At 36.2% G+C, this 14,810-nt stretch overlaps 1 protein-coding gene across 4 annotated transcripts in view; it reads left to right on the top strand.

Moving 5' to 3' along the window:
* MTF2 (metal response element binding transcription factor 2) overlaps positions 1-14,810 on the top strand; it is an 89,653-nt gene that overhangs the window by 25,569 nt on the left and 49,274 nt on the right. For 2 of the 4 annotated variants that reach the window (XM_012661164.1, XM_012661163.1), the window contains exons 2-6: positions 5,418-5,616; positions 5,733-5,814; positions 9,137-9,232; positions 9,455-9,555; positions 9,943-10,091. In XM_012661164.1, coding sequence (XP_012516618.1) covers positions 5,418-5,616; positions 5,733-5,814; positions 9,137-9,232; positions 9,455-9,555; positions 9,943-10,091 — 627 coding nt within the window. The remainder of the gene's footprint in view (positions 1-5,417; positions 5,617-5,732; positions 5,815-9,136; positions 9,233-9,454; positions 9,556-9,942; positions 10,092-14,810) is intronic. The other 2 variants (XM_012661165.1, XM_012661166.1) reach the window with 2 other exon arrangements.

The following is a 14,810-nucleotide window of genomic DNA, read 5'->3' as shown; positions in this document are numbered from 1 at the left end:
TACACAGTCTGATACAGTAATTATCTTTATGATTTTATCCTATACGATAGTTGGGAATGTAAAAGAATGAGCTTTATATTATTGCTTATGGCAGTAAAACATTGAAAACATGTGTTCCTCGATTGGGTAATGGTTGGAAAGCTTAGCAGCTAATGAAAAGATTGTCATGTATGCTTTTGTTTTATACTTATTGGATGGAAGTTACATTGTCCAAGATGTATTTTTATATGAGAAAAGTTGTAGAACAGTATATAGAATACTCTACATTTTGCTAAAAACATTTATATAAGTTATATCTATATATTTAGTGTATATATAAGAAAAATCAGATGAACAGTTTTCTTCTGTTGGTGGAGATAGCACGGGGAATTTTCACTTTTAACTGTATGTTTCTATGTTATTTATTTTGCCATCAGCATGTTTACCTTTGTAATCAGAAAAGAAATAATTTTAAAATTAGAAAAATTAATTTGGCTTCTAAAGTTCATATTCTACAAAAGAGGGAAGTGATCAGTGATGATAATGAGGAGAAAACTACATGGTGGGGGAAGCCTTCGGGGGGAAAGTGTACAAAGATGTGTGTTCTAGTTGTGTTTGAGTTGTGGTATTATGGATCGTTTACCCTTTTCTTGCTCTTTTCTTGCTCTTTTTCTTTTTCTTTTTCTTTTTCTTTTTCTTTTTCTTTTTCTTTTTCTTTGACAGGGTCTCACTTTGTTGCCTAGGCTAGAGTGCAGTGATGTTATCATAGCTTGCTGCAACCTCAAGCTCCCAAGCTCAAGTGATCCTCCTGCCTCAGCCTCTCAAGTAGCTGGAACTACCGGTGCACACCACCATGCCCTGTTAATTTTTCTGTTTTCTTGTAGAGATGGGGTCTCTTGCTCAGACTGGCCTTGAAGTTTTTGCCTCAAGTGGTTTTCTCGAGTGATCTCCCAAAGTGCTAGGATTACAGGCATGAGATATCATGCCCAGCCTCTTGCTATGTTTTCTATGAGGTTTCTTTGGGCAGAGAAATTTTGAAAGAAGACAATGCTTTTATAAATGTTTTTGTTTATTAATGCAGTTTTATATATGATTTATATTCTTCATGTTTATGTGGGTAAAAGGTTGGTATATATTTGCCTTAAATGTGAATGATAGTCTATTGTTTACTTAGAGCAAAACAGATTATTTGTGCTAACAGTCATTATTAGAAAAAAATTTAACTCACTAACAGATTTTTCTTGACTTAAACTTTATAAATCCCACATAACGTTTCTGCCTTTTGTGTACCATGTCCTGTGCAAAGCATTGTGGATATAGCTGTGAATAAGAGTAAGACAGACACATGCTGTTTTTGGTGGCAGTGGGGGGGTGGGGAGGCATTGCAGTGGGCAGAAGACTAAATGGGGAGGACTGTAGGAGTGGAGACAGTATATATAACTTTTCTCCCCAGAGGTTTGGCTGTGAATGGTAGGAAAGAAATAGGAGGAAGTGGTGGGAGCACAAAGAATCAAGAGAATTTTAGTTGTTCCCCCCATCCTTTTTTTTTTTTTTTGAGATAGAATGTTGTTCCGTTGCCCTGGGTAGCATGCAGTGGCATCATCATAGCTCTCTGCAATGTCGAACTCCTGGGCTCAAGTGATCCTCCTGCCTCAGTCTCCTGAGTAGCTGGGACTACAGGTGTGCACCACCACGCCTGGCTAGTTTTTCTGTTTTTAGTAGACCAGGTCTTGCTCTTGTTCAGTCTGGTCCCCCCATCCCTGCATCGCTTTTATATGTTTTTAAGCATAGTTGAATACAAATAGGAAGATACCAATAGATTATTCTAGCTTTGGTTTGTAATTCTGTAACCTTTGTCAAGTTACTTAATCTGTCTCGCAGTTATACTTCTTGCTTGTAAAAGGGGATCTGTAAAATCCTCATCTGCAAAAATGAGGCATTACTCCATGGCATTACTTCTGTATATCTAGCACCTGGCATAGTAAGTGGCTCATAATAGGGGCTCAAAAAATGGTTTGTAAATGATTATGTTGAATGTTTAATGTAGTTTCAGGCACATAATAATCTCAGTAACTTTTCCTCAGAGGTTTGTGAATGGGAGGAAAAAATAAGGAGGTGATAGGAGGGGGTCATAAGGAATCAAGGGTAACTATTATTAGGTTAGGTCTCATTGATACACAGCACGCCAGAGATACTAGAAGCAGGGCAAAAACACTAACTAGGAGATGGAAAAGTCAAAAAAAGTTTGCTATCTTATCATCTAAGGTTGTGCTATGCAATGGGAATAGTACAGCGGAGAGTAAGACAGACTTTGCCATCATGATAAAGGAGAAAATTTGTTGAAGCAATAGCAGAGCATATGAGACTGTCTGGGAATCTTTGCAATTTTGATTTTTATACATTTTGCACTGTAGAATTGGAACGTTCTAGGTCCTAGTCCTCTGTTGGCATTCTATTGAAGTCATTTCTCGCCCATAATCATTTGTTCAGGCTTTGATTAGTTTCTTTAACGTAAAGATGCAAAATTCCTCAGGTGAACTCTGAACTTTTAAAAAACTTGCTTGCTAATAGAGTCATTTTCATACTGTGATTTAAGGCATTAAATTGTTTCAGTGTCTGGAGAAAGAAGGTTCTCAGCCTGGCCTTGAGCATCCCTGCTAATAGAATTCATTGTGATTCATCCTTCAGTTTACTTCTGCTCTCTAGCACTCATCCTGTCAAATGTTTAAACTTTTTAACCCCTCTAATTATGGTACTAAAGTACCTTTTCCTCACAATGAGCTATATGGCAGTAATATATGGCAATATATATTCCTTTAGAACAGTGGTTCTCAAAATGTGATCCACGAACCTTTTCAGGGGGTCTGAAAGGTTGAAACTACTTTTATAATAATACTGAGATGTTTTTTGCCTTTTCCATTGTGTTGAGATTCGTACAGATGGTGCAAAACCATGTTAGGTAAAACTGCTTTGTGCCTTAGCATGAAATCAAGGCCGTGACTTGAAACAGTACTAGTATTCTTCATTGTTGTGTAATCACAACAGAAAACATAAAATACATGCATATGCACATACCCCAAATCTTATTTCATTTAACATTCTTGCTGAAACAGTAAAAATTGATAATTAAATCTTGATCTTGGGTTTAGCTTTTTAGAGTCATGTGTGATGAAGTGTACCTAAAGCATTTGTGCCATTGTTTGAGGTGCTAGCTGAACTAGCAGCTTTTTCATGGAACATCATTTTTACTTGAAAGAGTGATTGACTTGTGTATATGGCAGATATTTTCTGGAAGTGACAGACTTCAGTTTTATTTACCTTATTTACTACCGTTATTTGATTTTCTTCATTTGTTCCTGTAGGTTCAAGTTAACATTTTGTGTCATTTCTTTAAAACAAGTTTGCTCCCACTCATCTCCTTTATGCTGTTATTGTCAAATATATTACATTTCTATATGTTACAGGTTTATCAATACAATTATGCACATTGTTTTGTATGCTTGCTTTAGAGGACATATGCAGTTTATACTGTCTTTTATAATTACTTAGTTGCCTTCATTGGTGGTGTTTTTTTCGGCATATGGATTTGAATTTCCTTCTGGGTTTACTTGCTTTCAACCACAAGAACTTCTTTTAGTATTTCTTGTAAGGTGGTCCTGCTAATAAAAAATTCATTTTTGTTTATCTGGGAGTATCTATTTCACCTCCCGCTGCCCCAGACAGAGTCTCACTCTGTCGCCCCAAGTAGAGTGCAGTGGCATGGTCATAGCTCACTGCAACCTCAAACTCCTGGGCTCAAGCAGTCCTTCTGCCTCAGCTTCCCTAGTAGCTGGGACTACAGCCATGTGCCACCATGCCAGGCTAATTTTTTCTACTTTTGGTAGAGACAGGGTCTTGACCTCAAGTGATCCTCCTACCTGGGCATGTGTTAGGACTATAGGCGTGATCCACTGCGGCTGGCCTTTGCTTTCGTTCCTGAAAGACAGTTTTGCTGGATGTAAGATTCTTGCTTGACAGGTGAACAGGTCCCCTCCACCGCCCCCTTCAGCACTTTGAATATATCATCTCATTGCCTTCTGGCCTTCATTGTTTTTGATAAGAAGTTAATTGGTAATCTTGTTGTGGTTTCCTTGTACATTTTGAGTTCTATTTCTCTTGTTGCTCAAGATTTTCTCTTTGTTTTTCAGCATTTTTGCTATGATGTGGCTGGGTATAGATCTCTTTGCATTTAATCTTTAATACGTGGAGTTTGTTAAGCTTCTTAGATGTGTAGATTAATGTTTTTGGATATCTTTAAAATGTATTTTTTTCAAACTGAAACTTAGACTCATTAATCACTAACACCCCACTCCTCCTTCCTCCTAGCCTTTGGCTACCACTATTCTGTTTTCTGTCTCTATGAAGGTGAGTACTCTAGGTACTCATATAAGTGGAAATATACAATAATTATCCTTTCTGTCTGGCTTGTTTCACTTTTAGTGGAGTGTCTTTTGGGTTCATCCATGTTGTAGCTGTAGGATTTCCCAGAATTTCTATATTTTTAGGTATTGAAATTAGTATTCCTAATTCTTAGGTATTGAAACTTTTTTTTTTTTTTTTACTTTTTGCTTGCTTTATTTTTACTAAACTTTTATGCTATTTTAGAATTATTGTCTATCTAGTTTTACATGTCATTGTATGTTCAGTTAGTGATTGGAAAAGTGAAACCAAACAGTTGATTTGCTGGTATGCTGTGCTATTTATGGGATGACTACTACCTAAGTTAAAATGTAATTTTGTAGTATATAATGTTGGAATTTTTCCTTTAAAAAAAGTAAACGCTGTCATAATACGCTTTCCATTTGAATGCAGTTTTATGAAATTGGTGATTTTCAATTTTTTTTTTAACTCTCAGTCTGCATATTTTATTGACTGTGATACACTCCCAGCAATAAAAAGACTCAATTTAGTAATGATTCCCTGTAGGGAGAGGGTCATAACTACCCTCCCAGTGAGTGTGAATATACCCAACTACCCACCAAAGTCACTGATTGGTGTGTCTTAACTACATGTGGCATAATTAAGAGATTATAATTTAATTCACTTTTATTTTTATCTAAAGTTAGTCATGAGATTCAAGGCATTCTTTGCTTATGACCATGGCCTGTCCACCTCAACTTAAAGCTGTTATTTTGGTGATAACTGTCCTGAATATGTTATCTTAGAGTGTTTGCTGAATCCTGGCCTCACTTAGGGTAGGCAGTGAATGAATATTGAGAATTACTATCATTTCTTTTTAAATTTGTTTGGAGAGTATTTGTGATTTGAGCTACTTTTCATATTTTCCTTCAATTTAAAGTTTTTAACAAATGAAAATTTTTACTAACATATGAAATATCTCATTGGTAAAGTAAGTTCTGCAAGTAAACCTTATATATGGTCTTTTATTCCCGAAACAGAGACTCTACAGGGGCAGGTAATTCACTGGTCCACAAGCGGTCTCCTTTACGTCGAAACCAAAAGACCCCAACATCCTTGACCAAGCTGTCTTTACAGGATGGACAAAAAGCCAAAAAGCCAGCATGTAAATTTGAAGAGGGTCAGGATGTCCTAGCTAGATGGTCAGATGGCTTGTTTTATCTTGGAACTATCAAAAAGGCAAGTTACCTTAATGTATCTTTTCCTGCTTTTTTAGTAAACTTTTAATAACCTTAAATTTAACTTCATGTTTTTAATTTTAAGAGATCACTGTTAAGTATTTCTCTGTCTTGCAGATAAACATATTGAAACAGAGCTGCTTCATCATATTTGAAGACAGTTCTAAATCCTGGGTTCTCTGGAAGGACATTCAAACAGGCAGGTGCTACTATTTCTCCTAAACATGATTTATACAGAAATTTAATTTTCTTCAACTTGTCACATTCTGATGTTGTCTCCTGAATACAATGTATTAAAATAATTCATTATTACTTTTGAGGAGAGGTTGAAAACATCAACATAAACTGGGTGTGGTGTCTCATGCCTGTAATCTCAGTGACTCAGGAGGCTAAGGTGGGAGGATCATTTGAAGACAGGAGTTCCAGACCAGCTTGGGCAACATAGCCTTACCCCAACTTGAAAAAAAAAAGAAAGAAAATCAACGCAGTCTGTAAGGTGCTATAATCTATATAATAGACATAAGAAGAACAAGAATACTCTTAGAGTAGAGGTAGATTAAAGGACAGATACATCACTGACTCAAACTTATAAACTGTTGTTACAACCCTTCTAAGAACTTTGAAGAAAAATTTTTAGCCACTGAGTAGACCTTTGGGATTCAGTTTAACTGTTACTTGCCTATGTTTGTACAAAGCAATATAGAAAGCAATTACTTATTGAAAACATACTATTTATCAGATGATTTGGGAAATTAGGATGTACCAAACTATTTTAGAGTAGTAGAAATATTCATTAATAAAAATGGTTTAAAATTATCATTTAATTATGGTTTTTTATGTTTAGATGGGAAAATGAGGCTATTTGGGTGTAAGTAAAAATGAATACAGGTGCCCCTTGGTTTGGTTATAGGTATGTTTCTTGTGATGATTTTCATTATTACAAACTATAATTGCTGTATGCCCTTTGAATCTACTAGATGTAGGTGTTTTCCCAGGCATTTCTTTCATGCAAATTACTTCATTTATAAAAAGTATGAAGATTAAAAATCTGAGTATTTTAGCTGCTCATTAAAGACCCACTTTTGGTTTTCTTTTGCTGGGTTCATAGGCCTGTGCTAAGACCTGTGTTTTATATCTCCTCTTACAGAAGAGAGATACACATTTTCTCCTTAAGGGTAGACACATTTCTAAAGTATTTAGTGATTGAGTTTTATATTTAAATCCCAAGTACAACTTTATGGTAGGTTACTGCTAGTTTCTATTTCTTGATTTTACTCCTTATATTTCTCAAAGAATAAGAAAAATTTTGGTAAAGGAATGTTCTACTTACCATCTATATAGTTAGTTCTCAGGGTTTAGGTAGGGCACTCAGTAGCTGTTACTCCAATAAAATGTTTTTCTAGAGAAACTTTTTACAATTCTTGGGAGTTATCAGTTTAAAGGACTGAAATTATGTTTTGAATCTGAAATTGAGGGGTCAGTAAGAAAAGTATGACTCATAAAATGTAAAGAGATAGGAGGTCTCAAACATTAGTAATACTGAAGAGATCTTATTACCCTGTATTCAGAATTCTTCCTTTTTTATTATTATGTAGACATGGGTCTCTCTGTAGTAGGACTGAAACATACAACATGCCTTTTGTTCCTCTTCCATTAGCTGTCTGTTTCTTTGGGCTTTTTAGTCTTTTGGAGGTTCCTGTGGGTTTAATACAGTAGGTATTTTTATTTTTTTGTCCCCTTTTTCTCCTCTCCTTTCCTTTAAAAGTGGCAGAAAAGAAGACAACCAATGGTATATAGAGATAGAAAGTTGTTGTGTGAGGGGTCTTGTCCAACAAGTACCCCACCTAATATGTTAGTTTAGTGGCCTGTGGTTGTTATGTCTTCACTGGTTCCTTATGTTGTCTCTAGAATTGCAAAGGAGTGCTCCTTGGTCATTTGACTTTTTGTAGCACACATGAAAGAAACACACATGAAACTTGTAGTTGCTGTAGAAATGAACAAATCAATCTGAAAACTGCATTATGGCAATTTCAGTGGTGGAATAGCTTCAATAGTTTTCTTCTCTTTAAGAAACGTACTAATAATAGATATATATCAAAATAAGTTAATAAATTAGAATAATTTTATTTAATAAGATTCTTTTTAAAAGTTTGCATGAATAAGGAAAAGTGTATAATCATGTTAGTAGTCAAAGAAATGTATATTACAGCAGATACATTAATGTATCATGTTAAGACATAAGTTTAAAGGGATTTTCGATTTTAACACCTAATGCTATTTTGGTTTCTGTGAAATGATAAACACTCCTGCATTGCTGGTGGCAGTGTTTGTTTCTATTTTGGTTATTACCTTAGCACTTGCATTAAATGCATAAAAATGTTCATACTCTTTAATCTGTCCAACAAACTCACTTCTAGCAGTTTATTCATAAGAAATAATTAAAAATTGAAAACCTAAATGAGAAATGTTTGCTGAGTTTTAATAATAACAAAAAATTTGTTATTTCTAAGATGAAATGGCCAAGACTTCATAGTCAATTGGATTTTAAATAAGGGAGACTATAGAAAGCCACTAAGCTATATAGGAAGGTTTTTGTAAACTTGATGGTAAAAAAGATATACTTTGATCTCACAAGTAAAGGTTATCCGACTGGGTATGGTGGCTCAAGCCTGTAATCCTAGCACTTTGGGAGGCCGAGGTGGAAGGATTGCTTGAGGACAGGAGTGTTATTATTGGTATGTGAATAAAGTTTGTGCATTGTGGTTTTGATTGTATTGAAATAGGTAACACAAGAACATTGGAAATGACACTTGTGTTAGAGTGATAAAATTCTAAATTTTGTGTGATGATTTTTTTTTAGAATAAAATGTTTAAGGAAGAAATGATTTATTTGTTCAGGTAAAAAATATAATTAATATTTGTGGAACCCCCAACTTTTGTTGCAATAGGATTTTGTGAGGGTACATTTTTAGACACCGTATTTCCAGATTTGAGAAGCTGGAGATTAAATAATTGGTGTTCAGTCTCTTTCATAAATTAGTAAATAAAAAGAAATGCTCTGAATCCAGACAGAAAGGGGCAATTTCCATGTCTTCCTTTAGTCTCATGATATTAGTGGTGTAGGGTGAGTGAATGCATGTTCATGAGTAGGTGTGTATTCTGGAGAGTAGCTCTAGTGTTTACAGTACTCCTCCCCTCCCCCCAAATCTCCTGCTCCCTCCCTTGAGAGTTGGAATACTAGAAATGAGTAACAAAGGAAGCTACCCGAGCAATTTAAATTGTGTCCTCTGCCAAAAAGTAGATTAAATTATGAATGTAAACATTTCAGCAGTCTTAAGATAAAGGTGGGCAGAACACAGATAGGGAGCAGAGAGAGAGCATTTTGTGTATAGTACTTTGTCTTGTGAAGCTTTATGGTCTACTTAACAAATGTCCATATGTGCTACACACTGAGTATAAAAGTAATTTTGTTATATGAGATTCTTTATGACTCTTTTTAATGTATGTTTTAAATATTTTAGGAGCCACTGGAAGTGGGGAAATGGTCTGTACAATATGTCAAGAAGAGTATTCAGAAGCTCCCAATGAAATGGTTATATGTGATAAATGTGGCCAAGGTAAACACTGATTTCTTTTAATCTTATGGAAATGTTTTGTTACATACTGAGTGCCCCTGTTGAAGATTTTACATTGGTATTTTGAAGCTATTATCCTAAGTTTATTCCTCAGTTATAAATATATTAATGTAGGACATGATGATACTAAAATGCCTTCTTGAAATTGTGATACAGTATTAATTAATAAAACAGAATTTGCTTTATGTTTTTTTTGATATTAAGGATATCATCAGTTGTGTCACACACCTCATATTGATTCCAGTGTGATTGATTCAGATGAAAAATGGCTCTGTCGACAGTGTGTTTTTGCAACAACAACAAAGGTATTTTTTACGTGTTTTGGGCTAAAGCCCTAATTGGAATTTGTAAGGCACTATCAACATAATGATTGTGTACATTGAAAGTTTATTTCAATGAAATGAGCAATGAATGCTAGGTAGAAAGAGGTGCTGTTTATTGTTTGACTAATGATTCTTACGTGACTTGCAACTCTTCTTATGCTTATTTTTTGATAGTGTATGGAAATTAGGGCAATAATTTGAAGGAAGACCACATAATGAATAGCTATTATTAATTTTGACAGTTTGTGATATGGTAGAAATTTGGAATGGAAATTTCTTCAGAAGCGTTAGAGATATTTTTAAAGTATAAAATTGTGTTTAAAATTTAACCCTTCACTCTTCTAAATAATTTTTTTCCCTCTACTATAGAGGGGTGGTGCGCTTAAGAAAGGACCAAATGCCAAAGCATTGCAAGTCATGAAGCAGACATTACCCTATAGTGTGGCAGACCTTGAATGGGATGCAGGTCATAAAACCAATGTCCAGCAGTGTTACTGCTATTGTGGAGGCCCTGGAGAGTAAGTAAATACAGTTAATTAGTGCCATTTAAGTAATGTTTAATTGCTTACATTGTCTGTTTTTCTTACTGATTGTGGCATGGGAGTGATAATAAATGCATGAAAGTTTCAGTAAAGAAAATTAGGGGGGGAAATCAACCATTATTTTCACTGAAAAATAAATCTTGTTTAATTTTTGAACATGTGCATATATTTTAAAAGTCTTGTTATAAGTCTGATTATTTTGGAAATTAAAAGTGAATTGTACCCAAGAATGGAAAGACAAGCACCACATGTACTCACCATCAAATTGGTATTAACTGATCAACACATAAGTGCACATATAAGAATAACATCTATTGGATGTTGGGCCGGGGGGAGGAGGGAGGAGGGGACGGGTATATGCGTACACAAAGAGTGCAATGCGCACCACCCGAAGGATGGACATATTTGAAACTCGGACTTGTGGAGGAGGGGAGGGGCAAGGGCAGCATACGTAACCTAAACATCTGTACCCCCATAATATGCTGAAATAAAAAAAAAAAAAAAGTGAATTGTAGGCAGGGTATGGTGGCTCACGCCTGTATTCCCAGCAATTTGAGAGGATGAGAAAGGAGGGAGTATTTGAGGCAAGGAGTTCGAGACTAGCCTGGGCAACATAGCAAGATGCTATCTCTACAAAAAATAAAACAAAAAATTAGCTGGGCATGGTGGTGCGTACCTGTAGTCCCAGCTACTGGAGAGGCCTCAGTGAGGCAGGAGGATTGCTTGACCCCAGGAGTTTGAGGTTGTGATGAGCTATGATTGTACCACTGCACTCCATGATGGGGAAATGCAGTGTTTCCAGAAATAGTCTGACAGAATATAATGTTCTACGTCTTGGGTGACAGAGCCAGATCCTGTCTCTTAAAAAAAAAAAAAAAAAAAGCCAAAGAGCATTATTTGAAATAGGTAGAAATCATTATATACATGATTTTTATCAAGCAGATTATTCTTGTTCTTTAAGTATCAGAAAGATAAGAACTGTGTCCGATATTGCTAACCACTCTAGCTTCAGCACCTAGCAGAGTATTAGTTAGGATTCTCTAGTCATTTGATAAGTGAATGACCTGGCTTAAAAGCAGTCTTCTTACCTTTGCCTATGTATGGCTGACATTTAGTGTGAGACTCACTTGTTGGAAGAAAATACGTTATAGGCAGACCTTAAAGATATTGTGAGTTTAGTTCCAGACCACCACAATAAAGCAAATTGCAATAAAGTGAGTCACACAATTTTTTTGGTTTCCCAGTGTATATAACAATTGTTTACACTATACTACAGTCTGTTAAGTGTACAGTAGCAATGTGTCTAAAAAAAAGTACATACCTTAATTAAAAAACACTTAATTGTTAAAATATGCTAACAATCATCTGAGCCTTCAGTGACTTATAATTTTTGCTGTAAATCTTGCTTCCATGATGGTTGCTGAGTGACAAGGTGGTGGTTGCTTAATGTTGGAGGGGCTGTGACAATTACTTAAAACAACAGTGAAGTTTGCCACGTCGATTGGCTCTTTCTTTTGCGAAAGATTTCTCTGTAGTATGTGATGTTGCTTGATGGCAGTTTACCCACAGTAGAACTTCTGTCAACATTGGAGTCAAACCTCTCAACCACTGCTGCTGCTTTATCAACTGAGTTTATGTAATATTTTAAATCCTTTGTTATCCTTTCAACAGTGTTCACAGCATCTTCACCAAGGGTAGATTACATCTCAAGAAACCAGTTTCATTGCTCATCTGTAAGAAGCAACTTCTCATCTGTTAAAGTTTTATCATGAGATTGCAGGAATTCAGTCACATCTTCAAGGTCCACTTCTGATTCTAGTTTTCTTTCCATTATCTCCACATCTGCAATGACTTCTTCCACTGAAGTCTTGAACCCCTCAAAGTCATCCATGAGAGTTGCAATCAGTATCTTCTAAATTACTGTTAATGTTGATATTTTGACCTCCTCTCATGAATCCTAAATATTTTTAATAACATCTAGCATGGTAAATCTTTTCCAGAAGGTTGTTAACTTACTGCGCCCGGATCCTTCAGAGGAATCACTATTTATGGCAGCTGTAGTGTTACAAAAAATACTTTTTAAATAAGAAGACTTGAAAGTCAGAATTACTCCCTGATTCATGGGCTGCAGAATATATGTTATCAGGCATGAAAACATTAATCTCCTTGTATGTCTCATTTAGAACTCTTGGATGACCAAGTGTAGTGTCTGTCAGTGCTAATATTTTGAAAGGAAGCTTCTTTTTCCAAGCAGGAGGTCTCAACAGGGGGCTTAAAATATTCAGTAAGCTACGCTGTAAATAGATGAGCTATCATCCAGGCCTGTTGTTCCATTGATAGGGCACAGGCAGAGTACATATGTCATAATTCAGGTTTTTGGAATGATAAAAGCATTAGCTTCAACTTAAAGTCACCAACTGCATTAGCCCCTAACAAGGGAGTCAGGCTGTCTTTTGAAGCTAGGCATTGATATCTCCTCTCTAGCCATTAAAGTCCTAGATGGCATCTTCTTCCAGTAGAAGGCTGCTTGGTCTACATTGAAAACCAGTTGTTTAGTATAGCCACCTTCATCAATTATCTTAGCTAGATCTTTTGTATAACTTGCTGCAGCTTCTACACCAGCACTTGGGGCTTTACGTTTTATGCTATGGAGATGGCGTCTTTCCTTAGACTTCATCAGCCAACTTCTGCTAGTTTCCAACTTTCTTCTGCATCTATCTTATCTCTCTCAGCCTTCATAGAATTAGAGAGAGTTAGGGCCTTGCTCTGGATTAGGCTTTGGCTTAAGGGGATGTTGTGGCTGGTTTGATCTTCTATCCAGACCACTCAAACTTTATTCTCCATATCAGTAGTAATGCTGTTTTGCTTTCTAATCATTCATGTGTTCACTGGTACAGCACTTTTAATTTCCTTCAAAAACTTTTCCTTTGCTCTGGGAGGCCAAGGCAGGCGGATTGTTTGAGCTCAGGAGTTCAAAACCAGCCTGAGCAAGAGCGAGACCCCGTCTCTACTAAAAATAGAAAGAAATGATCTGGACAACTAAAAATATATAGAAAAAATTAGCCGGGCATGGTGCCGCATGCCTGTAGTCCCAGCTACTCAGGAGGCTGAGGCAGAAGGATCGCTTGAGCCCAGGAGTTTGAGGTTGCTGTGAGCTAGGATGACGCCATGGCATTCTAGCCTGGGCAACACAGTGAGACTCTGTCTCAAAAAAAAAAAAACTTTTCCTTTGCAACTACAATTTGGCCAATTGTTTTGTGCAAAAGGCCTAGCTTTTAGCCTGTCTCAGCTTTTGACATGCCTTTCTCACTAAGCTCAGTCGTTTCTGGCTTTTGATTTAAATTGAGAGGCATGGGACTCTTCCTTTCACTTGAACACTTAGAGTCCATTGTAGGGTTGTTAATTGGCTAAATTTCAATATTGTTGCATCTTAGGGAATAGGGAGTCTGGAGGGGAGGGAGAGTGATGGGGGGGAATGGCTGATCAGTGAACAGTGAGAAGTCACACAATGTTTGTTGATTAAGTTAGCCATTTTACATGGGTATGGTTCATGGCGCCTCAAAACAATTGTAGTAGTAACATCGAAGATCACTGATCACAGATTGCCATAATGGATATAATAATAATGAAAAGGTTGAAGTATTGCGAGAATCACCACAATATGACACAAACACAGGGTGAACACATGCTTTTGAAAAAATGGTGCTGATAGACTTGCTGGACACAAGGTTGCCACCAACCTCATTTTATAAAAAACAAAGTATCTACGAATTGTAATAAAATAAAGTATGCTTTTCCTTAGAAATAATAAATTTTCAAATAAGGATATCATCATATCAAAATCATGTACTAGTCAGGTGCGATGACATGTGCCTGTACTCCCAGCTACTTGGGACTGAGGCCAGAGGATCCCTTGAACCCAGGAGTTTGAGTTCAGTCTGGACAACACAAGACCCTGTCCCTTAAAAACAAAAACCATAAACTAACTGAAAAAAGAGTATATCCTTCTTAGATGATTCAGTTTTAGCATCTTTAGCTGTCTGAAACAATTCTATAGACCCCTACACTGAAACTTGTCACAAAGCATTTATACCTGGTAGAGTCTTAGATGAGATTTATAATTATGTTACTAAGTTTATTAAGGCCAGGCATGGTGGCGCACACATGGAATCCTAGCACTCTGGGAGGCTGAAGCAGGAAGATTTCTTTAGTTCAGGAGTTCAAGACAGCCTGAGCAAGAATGAGAACTCATCTCAGGAGGACCGCTTGAGCCCAGGAGTTTAATATTGCAGTGAGCTATAATGATGCTGCTGCATGTCTCCCCCGACTCCCTCTCCCCAAAAATTGCTACACTCCTCTTCTTTTTATTTTAATGGACAAGAATAATAGAATAACAGTGGAACTTTAAATGGAATGTTCATAATCCGAAAGCTGCCTAAAGCTATTTTGATATTTGGAGCAAACAGCAGTACCTCTGAGTCTGATCTTTGCTTTGAGAGAGATCCTTTACTAGTATAGAAGCCAAGCATTGTTAACTAGAAATAGTAGATGAATCTTTTAAGAGTTTATAGATTTTCATGAATAAAAGAGAGAAGAGGGTTGAAATGGTTGATATTACAAACTTTTTTTGGAAAAAAAAATTAGCACAGTATAGCAGAAATGTAACAGTTTAATCACAACAGTATTCTGGATTAT

Source organism: Propithecus coquereli, unplaced genomic scaffold, assembly GCF_000956105.1.
Source record: "Propithecus coquereli isolate 6110/MARCELLA unplaced genomic scaffold, Pcoq_1.0 Scaffold7, whole genome shotgun sequence".
Classification (NCBI taxonomy): Eukaryota; Metazoa; Chordata; class Mammalia; order Primates; family Indriidae; genus Propithecus; species Propithecus coquereli.
This window is presented reverse-complemented; position numbering and strand designations above follow the sequence as displayed.